The 17,340-nt window shown below is 40.9% G+C and overlaps 1 protein-coding gene across 2 annotated transcripts in view; it reads right to left on the bottom strand.

Annotated features, from left to right (window-relative positions):
- Positions 1-17,340, bottom strand: part of ZNF280D (zinc finger protein 280D) — a 180,401-nt gene that overhangs the window by 150,235 nt on the left and 12,826 nt on the right. For both annotated transcript variants that reach the window (XM_075857961.1, XM_075857962.1), the window contains exon 2: positions 16,722-16,878. In XM_075857961.1, the coding sequence (XP_075714076.1) occupies positions 16,722-16,872 (151 nt within the window). In that variant the 5' untranslated portion in view covers positions 16,873-16,878. The remainder of the gene's footprint in view (positions 1-16,721; positions 16,879-17,340) is intronic.

Below are 17,340 nucleotides of genomic sequence, written 5' to 3'. Positions count from 1 at the left end.
CAGAGAAGGGTCCTATGAGGAGTCCAGGTGTACTGGCCCAGGCTTCATCTGAGCACTGAGCATGCGCGGGATGCCGTTAGACTTATTTTAAGACTCTTCTCTGGTCATTTACATACAGCGCACGCTTTATTATAACTGCTTTTTTCAAACAAAATGCTAAAACAAACAATTTTGAGAGGGGAATGTTTAGAACGCTAGACCACAGCAGTGTAATGACATGCTGGTGGTTTAGTGCCATATAATCTAGTGTCAGATTCCCTTTATGTCTACAACTAGATTACTTTAGACAGAATACGACACATTTAGGGTCAGTTCACACGTTCCTACTGCGGATTTTTCGCAACGGAAGTTCGGAAGTTGTTGCAGAAAATCCGCAGCAAATACAGTAGCAGCAAAGTGGATGAGAAAAAGCAAATCTCATCCACATGCTGCGTAAATACTGAGCGGAAAAACTGCTCAGAAATTTACCTACAGTGCAGAATTTTATTCCGCGACATGTCAATTGTATTTGCGTAAACACTACTTATTTGTTGCGTTTTTTTGTGGTGGGTTCTCAGCGAGTCCGCAAGAAACACAACTCAGAAAAAAAATGATTTATACTTACCCAGGAGTCTGTGTTTCTTCCTCCAGGCGCCACATTTAATAGATATTTAAGACACTTTTTCCGATGCATTCAATATGGGGACAAAGCTTGTCTAGAAAAGGGGTGTGCTCTAGAGAAAAAAGGCTCCAAAATTTTTGCACAAAAAAAGCTGCCATAAACTAAGCCATATAAGAGGTGGTATAAGGAAATTAATGGATCTAACATGTCCAGCTAGATCCGCAAAATATGCATCTTCTGACTGCCTTGTTTAAGTTTACGCTCTCTAAATCTTAAAAATATTATAAAATTTGCCCCAATGTGCTTAAGGAGTCCATGAAGGCGGAATATGTGTTCAATCTGGCAGCGGAAGCAAGGATAGGTAGAGGCGTGAAGTGTGTGCCATCTTTCAAAAAACGGTCAACAACGACTCAGACCACAATCAGAGGAAGTAGATAAATCGCTAATAAAATCCATGGAAATGTGGGTCCAAGGCGAATAATGAATTGGAGAGGAAGAAACAAACCTGTGAGTCTTTGATGTTAACTTTTGTTTTGTGCACAAGTGGAACAAGCTGAAACATAATTCTCAACATCTCGGGATAATGAGGGCTGCGAATAGTGACGAGAGACAAGATCCAGAGTTTTCCATACTCCAGGATGTTCAGCAATTTGAGAATGTCCCCATTGGAGAACTTGTTCCATAAGGTTTAAAAAAGAGACAGGAGGAAAAATTAACAACTTCCGCCGGAGCCACAGGCAAAATGCTACTTGGATCGATAATGTTTTGAGGTTCCAGAACTAGGTCTTCAGAGTCATAGGAATGAGATTAGGCGTCAGCCTTTACATTCTTGTTCGCCGGCCTGTAATGGAGGAAGAAATTGAATTGAAAGAAAAACAATGCCCAACGAGCCGGAACAGAATTCAAACGATGTGCTGACTGAAGATAAGGTAAAGAAAATCTTTGGGAGGATTCCTCCAGCTCACCTTATCGTAGATGTGTGGAATCACGCACGGGTCCTCGTGTCGGCACACGTATGGATACAAAGAAAGGCAAAGAAATGGATCCAGCGCTGTGTCCTTTGTGTCTTTTTAAAATAGAAAACTATTTCCAAGTTTTATTGAACAATGAAAAAATAAAAACAATAGCAATGCCGGTAGATATTCCCAAAACAAACACTGCCACAATCCCTCCATTTGTTTTGGGAATATCTACCGGCATTGCTATTGTTTTTATTTTTTCATTGTTCAATAAAACTTGGAAATAGTTTCCTATTTTAAAAAGACACAAAGGACATAGCGCTGGATCCATTTCTTTGCCTTTCTTTGAAGATAAGGTACATATATGGTCGGTATAAATGGTAATGGGATGACAAGCTCCTTCTAACTGATGTCTCCATTCTTTGAGAGCCAGCTTGATGGCCAGGAGTTCACGGCCACTGATGCCATAAGTTTTTCTTGACTGGAGAAATAACTTTAAAGAAAAATCCACAGGGAACAGTTTTACCTATGTTTCCTTTCGGAGAAAGAACTACGCCAACTATCACCAATGAAGCATCCATTTCTAGAAGAAAACGTTTGCTGGGGTAAGGTCTAACAGAGGCAGAAGAAAGCAGAGTCTGCCTCAGGGGTACAAACTTTATGATTAGCATCCATTTTAGTAAGAGCAGAAATAGATGCCACCAAGCAAGGAAAATTAGTAATTAATTCCCACTAGTAATTAGCAAATCCTAAAAATCATTGTATGAATGAGGCCTTGAGGACGTGGCCACTTGAGTACTGCAGATAATTTGGCAAGATCCATTTGAGGGCCTTGTTTAGAAATTATATAACCTAGAATTGGTAAACTGGATCTTTCAAAAATAAATTTCTCCAGCTCGACGTAAAGGTAGTTCTATCTGAGATGCCTAAAGAAAAGACATTCTTGTTTACAATGAGTTTAGAGGTTATGAGAAAAAACGAGAATATCATCGAAATACACCACCACATAACTGTAAGGAAAATCTCGGAAAATATCACTGACAATTCTTGGAAAACAGCAGGAGCATTACTGAGACCAAAAGGCATAACTATGTACTTAAAGTGTCCATCTCTGGGGTTAAAGCGGTTTTATATTCATTCACTTCAAGAATACAAATTAAATTGTATGTGCCTCATAAATCAAGCTTAGTGTTCCTTGTAGTCGATCAAACACTTCTGAAGTTAATGGCAGAGGATACTTTTTTTTATTGTAAACTCATTAAGACATAGATATGGGCTGAAAAGTACTATCTTTTTTTTCCTCCACGAAAAAGAAGCCAGCTTCAGCAGATGAGGATTTGCAAATAAAATCCTGTTCTAGGTCTTCTATGATGTAGAGTGACATTGATTCTGCCCTACCCTGGGGTGGTGTGAAGCTGGGAGGCAGTTCAATAGCACAATAATAAGGTCTTTAAAACGGAAGAATCTACACTTGGCATTTACAGAAAACATCTGCAAAACTGGTATGGGCTGATGGGAATACATCCACAACTTGATCCACAGTCTGAGGCTTGGGGGAAACGGATGACAGGCAGCCATTGTTGGAGGAAAGTTTCTCCTCATCGGTTTATCTGACCAGAAGTTCAATCAACCAATAACAGGAGATCGCTTTTGTAATCAGGGAAGGCCCAGAAGAAGAGAACTGAGAGAATTATTCAATAAGTAGATGGAAATTTGTTCACGATTGAGTGTTCCTACTTGCATAGAGTTGGGTTTCGTAACTTGATGGTGAAGCGGGCTCCAGGGATCAACAGGAAGACTGGAACAGTCATTTTTTGATAGAAAGAATCTCTGCCAATAGTAGCCTCTCCTACTTGCCTTAGGCATTGAATTTTCCGGGACTCTCCGGACAATCACCCCACAGTACAGAGACAGATTATTGGTACGACTTCTTTGGTGTTTTAATGAGAGTTTAAGTTTTTTCAGATGCATGGGCTCATCGGAGTGAGCATGAGCGGGAGCCAGTAGAGGTTTCTGAAAAGTGGGTGCCAGCTGGAGTACTCGACGGATATGGTCCGTTTCGCGCTGCCCCTCACAAAACCGGATGTCAATATGGTTGGTCAAAGATATGAGGTCGTCTAATGAAGAAAGTAAATCCCGACCTGCTAAATTATCCTTTTCTGCCAGACCTTCCCAAAAAGTGGATACAAGGATCTGGTTATTCCATTGCAACTCAGTAGCCAGGGTACGGAACTGGATGGCATGTTGTTCAACAGATGAAGTGCCGGAAGCCGCAGGTGAAGTCCGACCCGATTCTTCAATTACTTTTTTTTTTTAAGTAGATAGGAACAATTGTATATTTGACATAAATTCATTAGATTCCCATAAAGCACTGTCCAGGCTAACGTTTCCCCAGATATTAGTAACAAGATGTAGGCCGTGTTAGCCGTATCAGAAGCAAGATGATTCGCCTTCATTTTAGAATGGATAGTGAATTGATTCAAAAAGACGTAGCAGGACTTGGAGTCACCATTATAATGAGAAGGAGTTGTAGGTGTAGACCATAGCTGTAGGAAACTGCTTTGAGTTGGCATTCTGCCTCACTTGCGGGGCAGAGAAGGTACATCTGTAGATGATCAAACAAAAATTGCAATACCTGAAAAAATGTATCCGGGTGGAGACGTCTGAAAGGTTCTTGGGCAAAATCATAAACATAAGGCAGGGGAATGTCAGCGAGGTCCATGGCCTGATTAAACTTTCACAAGGCCAGCAGAGAATGGTGTGGACCCTCTGGGTTGCCAACAGATTTGGCGTGAGGCTCACCTGGGGAGCGGAGTCGAATGGATTCCCAGGTTTTCACCCTTTAAGCCCCGTACAGAGATGTGAACTTGGCCCAGAGTAGTCTCCTTTCAGTAGTAGCAGAGGTCAGAGCGGGCGACAGATTGTTATAACGAATGACGGGCGGATGGTCAGGGTAGAAGGCAGACAGGATGAGATCAATGTCAGTCAGTCGATAAATACAATAGATTAATCTAGCAAAGTATAACTAGCAAACTAGAATGAAACCCAAATGATCAGAACTAGAGCAAAGGGGAGGATACCTTTTGTAACCCTTTACTCTAGTGAATGGACCTGGATAGGGGCGGCAGCGACCCAGGGTGTACGGAGGAGCGGCGTAGCGTCAGTCCGGACAGAGATGACACTGAGAATAGGTAGGTATATGGTGGAAGCAGGGAGGGGGGGTAAGCGTTCGTGGACACGTCCATGACACAGACATCTATAGACCCAATGAATGCCGAATGTGTGTCTTTTTGGTATAAATCTGGGCAGTTTGCATCAACATAGCTTTTTCGAGTTTAACAACGCTTTTCAATATATAAGCAAACTTTAAAAAAAAAAAAAAACTTATACAGCCCAGCATGTTTGTTATGACTCATTTAGCAACATATGAAACCTTAGGGCATACAGTTGCATATGTTAGGGATATACGTGGTGCGTCCCAAAAGTAATGAAAATGATTTTTACTCTTCCGACGAGGGCTGCGTGAGGTAAGAGAGGATGGAGGTTGTTGCGGGGGTATCTCAAGTATACAGCCAGACCATCCTTAGTTGAGCCCGAGCCATTCGAAGCGTTGGTGCGTTATAAAAGTGCACTAAATATACGGCTCCTTTGCTGAGCTTTATTACAGAAGTTAAGGTTTGAAAAAAGAATGTATGGTTTCCTAAATATTTTTTTTTTTAAATTATGTTGAGAATTTTATTACCCAAAAAATTGTTAAAATGCTTGAGCCTACACTTACAAAATGTGTTTCAAAGCTTGGAATAGCTATTTACCTTGCACATAAACAAAATTGTCAATGACCATAAGGGCTTATTCAGACGAACGGGATATACGTCTGTGCGACGTGCGTGATTTTCACGCGCGTCGCACGGACCTATATTAGTCTATGGGGCTGTGCAGACAGTTGCGTGATTTTTACGCAGCGTTCGTCCACTGCGTAAAAGTCACGACATGTCCGTTCTTTGAGCGTTTTTCGCACATCACGCACCCATTGAAGTCAATGGGTGCGTGAAACTGACGCATGTCACACGGAAGCACTTCCGTGTGACAAGCGTGAATCGCACAACAGCAGTGAAAAGGATGAATGAAAACAGAAAAGCACCAAGTCCATTTTGCGCAGGCAAAACGCAGCATTTTTTGCGTGCGCAAAAAGCACAGGCTCGTGTGAATCCAGCCTCAGGTCGAGTCATGTGCTGCATGCGGCTTTTGTTGCAGATTTCACCCCATGCATTGTAAAGTGTAAAACCGGCTGTGAAAATCAAGGGTTTCCGCAGCAGATTAAGAATGCTGCAATTTGAAAATCTGCAGCATGCTCTCATTTTCATACAGAACTTTGCATGTACATATTTTAATAACTCAATCCACTTGTACTTCTATGGATTTGAAGTACAAGAACTGCACTATGGTGCAAGGTGGCTTATGGCTTAGCACTGTTGCCTTGCAGAATTGGGGTCCTGGTTTCAAATCCAACCAAGAACTGATTTCCTCCCTAAAGCATACGAATAGTAAATTTAAATTGTAAGCGCTGGGGACAATATCTGTACAGTGATGTGTAGTACGTTGGCGCTGCGGAATTGTTGCATTTTTTTCCGGACGGAAAAAATGCAGAATACAGTAGCACCATAGAAGATGAGATTTAACCAATCTCATCCACATGCTGCCTAAAAATTCAGAGACTAAATTGACCTGCGGTGCGTATTTTTCGGACCAATTCGGATCAATTCCTGCTGTGTAAAGTGGCCAGAATTGCTGTTTTTCAAAGGAAATGTCTATATCTCCTAACATTGTGAAAAACACAGCAAAATACGAACCATTTCCTGCCGTAAAAACTGCAGGAAATGGTGCGTTGTTTGCGGCAGCGGAACATCTGCGTTTTTCAACGGAATTGCTTCAGAAATTTCCTGCAGCAATTCAGTTGTGTGTGGACAAGCCTTATAAGTAACAGAAATAAATACATAGTGATGAACCAATTCAGATGTATGAGATCTCTCCAATGGATCTGACACATGTGAACATACCCTTACTTTGTCTATATGGCCTTTTTCTGTAGGATTATTTCTCTGCTTTACTTATTGCGTATTATGTCCCATCTATAGGTTTTCATGCTCTTTGCTGTGATTTTTTTTTTTTTATATGCGCTACCCTTGTGTACGTTTATATTGAGCGAGTGTTTTTGTTTTTTTATAGAGGTTTTATATTGTAGGTTATTTTCCCAAAGTTCTACTAGTGAAGGGTGTGCATGATAAATTATATGGAAATAGTGAAGCTACGACCGTGTGTCTCATAGATATCTATGATGCAGCAAGTGGGGGTTAGTAGACACGTAGTTGGGCGGGAATTTGTGCCTCGCGAGAAAACGGCCTAAAAATGGTTCTCCTATGCTACATTATAGGAAGGCAGCACTGGATAGATGGGGAAAGTTTCAGCTTTGGAATATAGATATATATTGTTCTTGGTTTTCAGTCCTGCTTCCTCTGCATTCACAGAGTGATTGACAGCACTCCCTATATATAATAAAAACATAACATAAATGAATGTATATAAGAAAAACGTTCACTGAGTGCATTTGAAAATTGTTTTTAAGGAAAATACTGACTCTATATAACCCCAAGTTCAGCATCATCCATTCGATCTTATGTTGCACTCAGATAGGTTAGCATAGGAGACTTGACGAGCTACTTTAGGACGTCAACAAACGAACCAATGCCATCCTTGACAGCAAAACAAACTATAAAGCAGTGCTTTATGTTGCAGTACTTTTTCATATGTAGTCACTAATGCACGCATTGGGTTCCTTCACTTTAGGCATATTTCTTCCCTCTGTCCTCTGCGAAGTTATATTTATGGCGTTTCTCTTGGGGCTCCACAGTAGGCTTTGATGATGTAGGTTTCAGGCGTTTGTTATGTTCTGAATGCCACATTTATTAAAGACTGCACCCTAAAAAAGCTAGACTCGTGACATGATTATGCCAGAGGTAGAATTGGGTCAAATGTGTTAAATAATATACTACTCTAATATAAACCACTAGAACACTGTTTCCTTTTAAAGATACCTTAGCGCTGGATCAAAGGCTTCTTCCTTTCTTTTCCTCCACTATCTTGCTGTGTGCCGTCACGAAGGATCAGAGTACAGTCTGGGCTGAGACATCCTGTTGGTGAGCTGGTGGATCCCTCCTGTTTTTTCAGCATAAAGTTCTGCCTGAGACCCTAATTCCAACTAGGTATTACGGTACTTACTTGGCAACAATCAGTAGTTTTTCTCCTGCAGCTCATATTCATGAGTGTGGCTAGTCCCACGCTGATTGACAGCTTTCTTTCCATACTATGCATAGGGCAAAAGCTGTCAATCAGAGGCAGGGCTAGCCACAGCTCATGACCAAGGACTGAAGGGCAGGATAAAGTAGTGCCTGGAGTATGATGAGAAAGCGGTCAATCAGCAGCTGGTGGGTAGGACTAGCTGCAGCTCATGAATGTGAGCTGCATGAGAAAAAATGTTTTTTACAAGAACTACTGATCGCTGACACAGGCAGCATAAACCAAGTGGCCGATTTTTTGATAAACCCTACAAAAAAATAAATCCTTATTGGTTCAACCCATTGCCAATTCTGAATTACTACTTGATCACTAAAGGGCCTGTAATCCAACACCAGTGACACACAACTGCTTCTCTTCGATGAAGGAGTAGATTTGTGAAATGAATATGCCTAGGTGCACAGAAGAATGATCAAGTCCTCTCTGCTCACTTTACAAGAACAATACTTCTGACTTGCTTTTAAGAAATCCTCACAATTTAGCGTGTGAAGTGATCATACTTTATAACACATTATATTTTACAGCTGAAAGCAGCAACATAAAGTAGGTGATAGAAGGGAGCTACAGGCAATAAACGCAAGCAGGTTTGTCCTTGCCCCCACTTGCCTTGGTGAGCCTATCCCACTTTATGTACTCATCCTTTGAAACCTTCCTTAACTGAGTTTTTCCATGAGGGACATTTATGACATATCCACAGGATATGTCATAAATATCAGACAGATGCGGGTCCCAACTCTGGGTCCCGCACCTATCTCTAGAACGAGAGGCAAGGACAAAGTATGATCACTTCACACGCTAAATTGTGAGGATTTCTTAAAAGCAAGTCAGAAGTAGTCTAAACGTCATTCTAGCTTTTTGTGCTTCCGCTGACTCCCGGCCACTTCCTGACTACATAGTCGGGAGTTACGGAAAGAGCGTAAATCTGCTAGTAGTGAATGGCAGCACAGAAGCAGCGTAGCATGGCAGCTACACTGTTTCCGTAACTACTGTTCAGTTCTATGGGAGTTACGGAAACAACGTAGTTCAGCAAGTTTTTCAGGCCATATAAGGCTTGAAATAAGGATTCTTATTTGTTAATAAACTGATTATTTTTTCCGTTAAAAGCAGACAAATGGTGTAAAAAAAAAAAAACACAAACTAATTTTGCTACTTTCGTCTACAGCTGATAGATATCTCACCAGTGTATAGGGGGGGGGGGGGAAGCAGATGCACGCCCCAGGGACCCCACCTTCGTCCCTTCTGGATACAACATTTTAAAAATAGGCAGCACACCAAGATAAGTGTAAAAAAAAAAAAAAAAGCTACTTGCTACACAAGCTTGAGAAAGGCTCTGGTGCGTGGAGCCACAATGTCACACCAGGGCTAGTAAAGTTGTTTTTTTTTTTTTGTTTTTTTTACACTTATTTTGGAGAGCTGCCTACATTTAGGGGGAAAAAAAAATATATAAATATATATATATATTTATTTTTTTCTATATTAAACACAATTGTACATACATATGTTAAAATATGCTTGTCTAGTTCTTCGGCTTACAGGGACCACATATTTATATAGTTTTTACAAAAAAAACAAACCGGTATAATATGGTTCAATGTACTTTTCTTGCAAGGCTTATTTTATGACCCATTAGTGGCTTTGCAGTTGAACAGTGTTGGTAAAACATCAAAATCTGTCAAAAAAAATCCACCAATAAGCTAAACAGACATCCCAAGGTATTCATTAAAGTATCTATTGGAAAGTAAGCGCTTTTTGGTTATTTTCAATTTTTGTTGGAAGATTGTGGGAAAAAATAAATCCATTTTTTTCAATATGGTGTTTCACTTGTACTTTTTTTTTTTTGTACACGCAATATAGTGGCAGGTGATGTGTCTCACTTTATCACTAGGGGTAGGTGATATGTGCTGACCACTACTGTTAGCATAAAAACCAGTGTAGATAGTGCCCCCTGTAGGTAATGCCATTGGGGCTACCTCTAGGAGTAGAATCCCCACCCAGAGCGTTGCTGCCCTAATGTCACTGTCCATATACAGTCAGACGTCAGGGGCTCCTTCTGGAGAGGAATCCCCTGCACTAGACGCTATCGACAGGGCGGGAGGGGGGGGGGGGGTGAGGCGCTACCTACAAGGCTGTGTCGGCAACACTCTAACTGGGTATTGCAGTCTAGGATCAGCACCCAACCTCACTGGACGGGGAGCAGAAGAGCAGGCAGGGGGAACAGTGTCCGACTGCACTGTGATCATCATAAATAGTTAATTTATGATGGTCACAGTGGTGAGAACGGAACCAATTGGTTCCGTTATGACAGGCGAAGTCCCTAACCATACCCCAGCACCAGGGAGCCGGCATTGAACGTTCCCACATGGGACACTGCTAACTGCCTTTAACGTCACTGCAGCGACATAAATAGCCAGATCTGCAAGGTGTAGGTGTGAGCGTGCAATGCCAGTCAAAGATTAAAATTTCACAATGTTCCAAAAAGTACATGTGTAGTATAAAAGCGGATCTGTCAACACATGCTGCCCCCAGCGTATTTTAGAGACAAACCCGCTGTACTCCTAGACCAAATGGCACAAAAATATAAAAAATATATATATATATTAAAAAAAAAAAATTCAATTGTGCTGTTTGGCTAGTAGCAGCTAAGACAGAATACAGACATAGTTATGAGCCTGCTGTATTCGCGAGTAGAGCACTCCCCTTGCCACTGACTGACAGATCCTCTTTATGTGCATAAGCAGTTGCACACGACCGAGTGCCACTCGACAGTTTTCACAGACCCATTCACTTTAGCGGGTGAATCAGGTCAGTGAAAACTGACTAGACTCTCCGATCTGTGGAAAGATAGGACATGTCCTATCTTTCCACAAATCACGGACAGGACTTGGCCGGCACACAACGGTCGTGTGCATTAGGCATAATGTATTTTTCTCAAAACGTCAGAAGATTTTCCCTGTTATTTCTGCCAATGTCTATTCCTTCAAGACCAGGAAGCGTGTCAAATTTGATATCCAATATGTTCCCAGCCTGGTCATCCAACCTCCTTTTCAACTTACAAACCAGTGTGAGTACAGCAGCATGTTCTGAGTTCCCTTCCCCTCATACCCCTATTAGTCAGTGTGAGATGCCTCCAATTGTCACATCCCCGTCTGCTTACAAACGATGTAACAAGACAGCTTGCAAGATACAGGTTTGACATATTATTTTCTCTAAACAAAAGTAACAATTTTATTAAATATCTACATTTTTCGCTAATCACGACTTTAAGGATAGTTTAAATTTGAATTTCCTTTTAAAAAACAAAAAAACACTACTTAAATAACAGTCAGCTGAAAAAAGGTTTGTCTGCCAGGTATTCCTTAATATACAAGTTGTTTCTATAGAGAGATATATGGAAGAGCAGCTGACGGAAACTTCTAGCAAAATTCATCCCTGGGCCAATCCTTTATTCTCTTTAGAACATCTATTTATTCTCTTTTAAATCATTGGTTAGGTTTTCTGACAAAATATATATATATATATACACACACTGCAAATAAAACATATTTTGAAATTTTAGCAGCACGTACACTGAAAAATAAGAGCAACATAAAAATACAAGTGAAAAAGGAGGAAAACAAATAAAAGCTGAGCAGTCAAAAACATTTCAAAGTGGAAAGGCAAAAATTGCAACTTGGTCTCAAAGGGATGAAAGATTAAAAGAGGAGTTGCATCAAAGTTTATTACATATAAACCTAAGAGATCAAATGGCAGATTTAAACGTCATGAGCATATACTTGAAACACATAGAAAACAAATTAACTGACCTACAGCACGTGCATAAATGGAAAATAGAAGATACAAGAGGACACATTAAATATACACATCTTTTTTTTTATACAAAGCTCCAATTACAGCAAAATTCTCAGATTCTTAAAAAACAAAACATTGATAGATCTGGTACGTGCTAGAACTTAAAGAGGCTCTGTCACCAGATTTTGCAACCCCTATCTGCTATTGCAGCAGATAGGCGCTGCAATGTAGATTAAAGTAACGTTTTTATTTTAAAAAAAACGAGCATTTTTGGCCAAGTTATGACCATTTTTGTAGTTATGCAAATGAGGCTTGCAAAAGTCCAAGTGGGCGTGTATTATGTGCGTACATCGGGGCGTTTTTAATACTTTTACTAGCTGGGCGCTCTGACGAGAAGTATCATCCACTTCTCTTCAGAACGCCCAGCTTCTGGCAGTGCAGATCTGTGACGTCACTCACAGGTCCTGCATCGTGTCGGACACATCGGCACCAGAGGCTTCAGTTGATTCTGCAGCAGCATCGGCGTTTGCAGGTAAATCGATGTAGCTACTTACCTGCAAACGCTGATGCTGCTGCAGAATCATCTGTAGCCTCTGGTGCCGATGTGTCCTCGCTCGTCTGACACGATGCAGGACCTGTGAGTGACGACACAGCGTGATCTCTCGAGAACACGCTGTGTCTGCACTGCCAGAAGCTGGGCGTTCTGAAGAGAAGTGGATGATACTTCTCATCAGAACGGCCAGCTAGTAAAAGTATTAAAAAACGCCCCGATGTACGCACATAATACACGCCCACTTGGACTTTTACTTTTAAACACACCCACTTGGACTTTTGCAAGCCTCATTTGCATAACTACAAAAATGGTCATAACTTGGCCAAAAATGCTCGTTTTTTAAAAATAAAAACGTTACTGTAATCTACATTGCCGCGCCTATCTGCTGCAATAGCAGATAGGGGTTGCAAAATCTGGTGACAGAGCCTCTTTAAGATAAAATGTGACAAGGAACTGCTACATTTGGCTCCTAGTCACTTAAACCACAAAAACTTCAGCTCAAATTGAAGAACTACCGTAGGTAGAAGTTACATCCCAGCCCTGGAAGGAGCCAAAGGCCACATAAGGAGACAACAGTACTAGAAATAGCACATGGTAGGTGGGGCCGTTACAGAGTGAAGCTTCAAATTACACCTCCGCATCTTTCTATAGATTACATTGGTAATCCCCGGCATTCATTGGGAGGCACTTCTTAACGTCAATAAGGCAGGTTCTGGTGCCATGTAACTTAATAATTTGAGCAATGTTGGCAACATATCCTATAAACTGTATCCCAGTTCCTGATAAATGTCCAACATTGTGGACTGCTGTAAAGCTGGCACAATCTCTATGGTAGGTGTAGGCCCTGTGATTTATTTATTTTTTTACCATTGAGCTTTAGGAATGCTTACAGCATGGCCAAATCTTTGTCTATAAGGGCTCATTCAGACAAGCAAGTATCTCGTCCGTGTGACACACGGACTCATGTATTTCAATGGGGCTGTCCACATGACCGTTGTTTCAATGGAGCATCTGAAGGGTACGTGAAAATATAGAACATGTCCTATTTTCCTGCATGTCACGCATCCCTCCATAGACTCTAGTCTATAGGGGATCCGTGACAACACGTCCCGCAAGTGCACCTCGAATGTGAAAAACTGTCAGAGGTTAGCTGCGCTCGTCTAGTGTTATGCTACATTCAAAGTATTTTCAGTTGGAAAAGGCCCCATATCGGACGTGAAATTACCACCAATACTAGTATATTTACTGTTCAAAAGTATAAAGGAAATAGTGTGTGCACAGTGTTATTTTTTTTTTTTGTTCCAATGGAAAAAAATTGTTCCCATTATCCCAATATATGCCCAAATAGTGAAAAATATTCAAACACTAAAATGTCTATGTCATTGCTTGGATGTGCCTTTTATGTGGTACATTTTTCAGGAAAGAAAAAGGAGAGCCTTCAATTTGCATAAATTATCTTCTAAAACATAAGAAACAAAGTTAAAGGGGTTTTCACAAATCCTATTCGCAGGATTATCGGATTGGTGGGGGGTCCGTCTGCTTTGACCCCCACCGAATGGGCTTACCTTGCAGTTTCCTGGGAGCCCCATAGGAATATAGCGGGAGTGCGCATGCACGATCACCGCTCCATTCATTTCTACGGGGCTGCCACTCTGCTATCTTTGGCAGCCCCATAGAAACTAATAGAACAGTGGCCGAGCATGTTTGTAGCTCATTTCAATGGAAGTAGGAGCCTTCCTGAAAAAGGTAGAAGTCAGAGCAACGTGAAAAAACAAAACAAAAAACATCTTAACCTTTTAGTGACCAGCCTATTTTGGGCCTTAATGGCCAAGGTATTTTTTCAGTTTTTCATTGTCACATTCCAAGAACCATAATTTTTTTCCTTTTTCGGTAGACATAGCCGTGTGAGGGCTATTTTTTGAGGGATGGGCTGTATCTTTTAATTGCAGCATATTGGGGCACATATGACTTATTAACTTTACCATTTTTTTGGGAGGTGAAAAAACATAGCAATTCCGGCATTCCTTTGCGCATCTTAAATTCATGCTGTTTACCATGTAACGTAAACAAAACTTGTTAAAACTTCTGTGGGTCGTTTAGATTATGGCGATACCAAAATGTTTATAGTTTTTCTTGCACAATAAAAACACTTAAAATGTAGAAAAAAACCAAAAACTCTTTTGTACCGTTATATTTGCCTTCCCTGCGACTGCCCATAACACCCCTCTCCCTGCGATCGTGGGATGCCGATGGTTATCATGGAAGCCCGGGGGCCTAATGAAGGCCCAGGTCTGCCTTCCTTCTGATTCTGTTAAGCCCTGCCAGGGGCAGGGCTTAACAGAAGCCTGTAAAAATTACTATACACTGCAATACATTAGTCACATAGCGTAAAAAAAAAAGTTAAATAAAGTCTTCAGTAGCGAAAAAAAACATTAAAATTTAAGAAAAAAAATCCCATTTTTCTTAAGTAATGTAAAATATAAACAAAATTGGTATTGCTGCGGCCGTAAAAGTCTGAACTATTAGGCTATGTTCACACGGAGTATTTTGGGGGAGGAATATCTGCCTCAAAATTCCGTTTGGAACTTTGAGGCAGATTTTCCTCTCCCTGCACGCCGATTTTCGCGCCGTTTTTCGCCCGCGGCCATTGAGCGCCGCGGGCATAAAAAAGCGCGAAATACGCTTTCTCTGCCTCCCATTGAAGTCAATGGGAGGTCAGAGGCGGAAGCGCCCGAAGATAGGGCATGTCGCTTCTTTTTCCCGCGAGGCAGTTTTACTGCTCGCGGGAAAAAGACGCCGACGCCTCCCATTGAAATCAATGGGAGGCGTTCCCGGGCCGTTTTTGCCGAGTTTTGCGACGCGGTTTCCGCGTCAATAAACTCGGCAAAATACTCCGTGTGAACATAGCCTTACAATACAGAAATATTTAACTCAGTGAACGCTGTAAAAATAAAAACGCCGGAATCGCAGTTTTTTTTTGTGAACTAAGCGGTAAAAAATATTTTATATAAAACTTGATCAAAAAGTCGTATGTACCAACAAAAAAAAAACAAAAAACTGTACCAATAAAAACCACAGCTCGTGCCGAAAAAAAAAATAAGCCCTCACACCGCTCAAATCGATGAAAAAATAAAACGTTATAGCTTTCAGAATATAGCAACACAAATAAAATATATATATATATTTATTTTTTTAAACAAATTTAAAAAAAACAAAAAAATAAATAAAAACTATATCAATTTGGCATCGCGGTAAATCGTATTGACCAGCAGAATAAAAGTTAATTTGTGATTTTTACCGCATGCAACTCCTCCTGCAACAACAACAAGCCTTCACTGAAACACTCCATTGACTGAAAAATAAAAATAAAGTTACGGCTCATGGAAGGCGGGAAGTGAAAAACGAAAAAAATAAAAATAAAATGGGTTTGACTTTAAGGGGTTGTCCAGTTTGGGGGTTGGTTTTTTTTTTTATACTGATGACCTATCCACAGGATAAACCTTCAGTATATGATTGGTGGGGGTCCGACACCCGGATCCGCATCGATCAGCCGTTCTGGCGGCTCGAAGCTTTGCAGGGGTCAGTGCCGGAATCAATTGCTCCGAACATTGTATATCGGCCATGCTGCAGCTCTGCTCCTAAGTGAATAGTAGCAAAGCTGCAGTAATATATATAATATCATGCCTGGTGACAGAATCGCTTTACTTAAATGGACACTAACTTTTCAAACAACTTATGCTGTTTTATTAATATATCCGATATCTCAACGTTATTTACTGTTAAATATTAGGTGTTTTATCCATGCAAATTTTTGGTGTAGTTACGGCCACTAGTTGTCTCCCTTCCTGCAATCTACTGTCCACTCCCTGTTGTCAAGCAAATTCCATCCATGGTTACAGAGCAGAGAAGATGGACTGCAGGAAGTTGGGGGGGGGGGGGGGGTCTGCCTGTCAATAGATGTATATTTAGAGGGGAGGGGGAGCAGGCTGCTGGTTAGGGTGCTTGATTTTCAGCTACTCTACTCATTATTGCTGTATGATGTCCTCCATGCTGTTGCAGCTTCTATATATGATAGAGAGAGATAGTAGAGCAGGATTCCGCTCTTCTCTGTATGTGCAGTGCATAGAAGACATGATAGCAGTTAGCCTCCGCCCGCTAGCTCAGAAACAATAGAATGAGGGAGAGCCTGCCGAGGGGAGAACTTCTGAAAAAAAATTAAAAATGCAAAATACATGTCATGTAATGTAATGGCCAGAAATATTGTTACTGCTCGTGTATACATGACAGCTTATTCAGAAAAGTCACCTGAAAAGCTAGGTACGCTTTAGAAATAACAGTTGGTCATTACCTGGATGTGTGTCGGTGTTGCAGTATCTCTCAAAGCCATACATCATAAGTAAGCACTTGATATAACAATTTAATAAATACTTTTTAACTGGAATATGGAAGCGGGAGAAAGAAGCCTTACTTGTATTGGTTGTTTTTGAACTACTAATCTCCCGAACAAAAATTGGTTCATCATCATCTTCATCATCATCATCATCAATGTCAATTTCCTTAGCTCTTTGCTGCCATGGCTCAAGCTCTTCTTCTTCACATTCCATTAATAATTCGGCCATTGCTTACTAATAAAACACATACAATGAAAGTGTTAACCATTCTAGTGAGTAGAATTGTCAGAATTCAATATTTTCCATTATCTATCAAAAAAATAATAGTTTTAGTTTGAAAAAAATGTTAAACATGGAAGGCAAGCATACAAACATGCACTTTACGCCACAAATACATTTTATCATCATGTCAAAAAAGTACAATCCTTTCCTTTTAGTCTAGGGCTCCACTGCAACATGTCTTTTTTGCGATGGTTACCGAGTTGCTTGAGTCTTTCAATAGGGAAACATTGAAGTTGCGGGCCGGTCCTGGTATTATTGCAATTTCACAGTTAGGACCCATGCACACGAACGTGCTTTTGCGGCCGCAATTCCCCCGAAAATCCACAGGGGGAATTGCAGCCCAATTCATTTCTATGGGCCCATGCGCACGACCGTGGTTTCCAGTCTGGACCGCAGAGAGAACGGACATGTCTT

Source organism: Rhinoderma darwinii, chromosome 3 (genome assembly GCF_050947455.1).
Source record: "Rhinoderma darwinii isolate aRhiDar2 chromosome 3, aRhiDar2.hap1, whole genome shotgun sequence".
NCBI classification, from domain to species: domain Eukaryota; kingdom Metazoa; phylum Chordata; class Amphibia; order Anura; family Rhinodermatidae; genus Rhinoderma; species Rhinoderma darwinii.
This window is presented reverse-complemented; position numbering and strand designations above follow the sequence as displayed.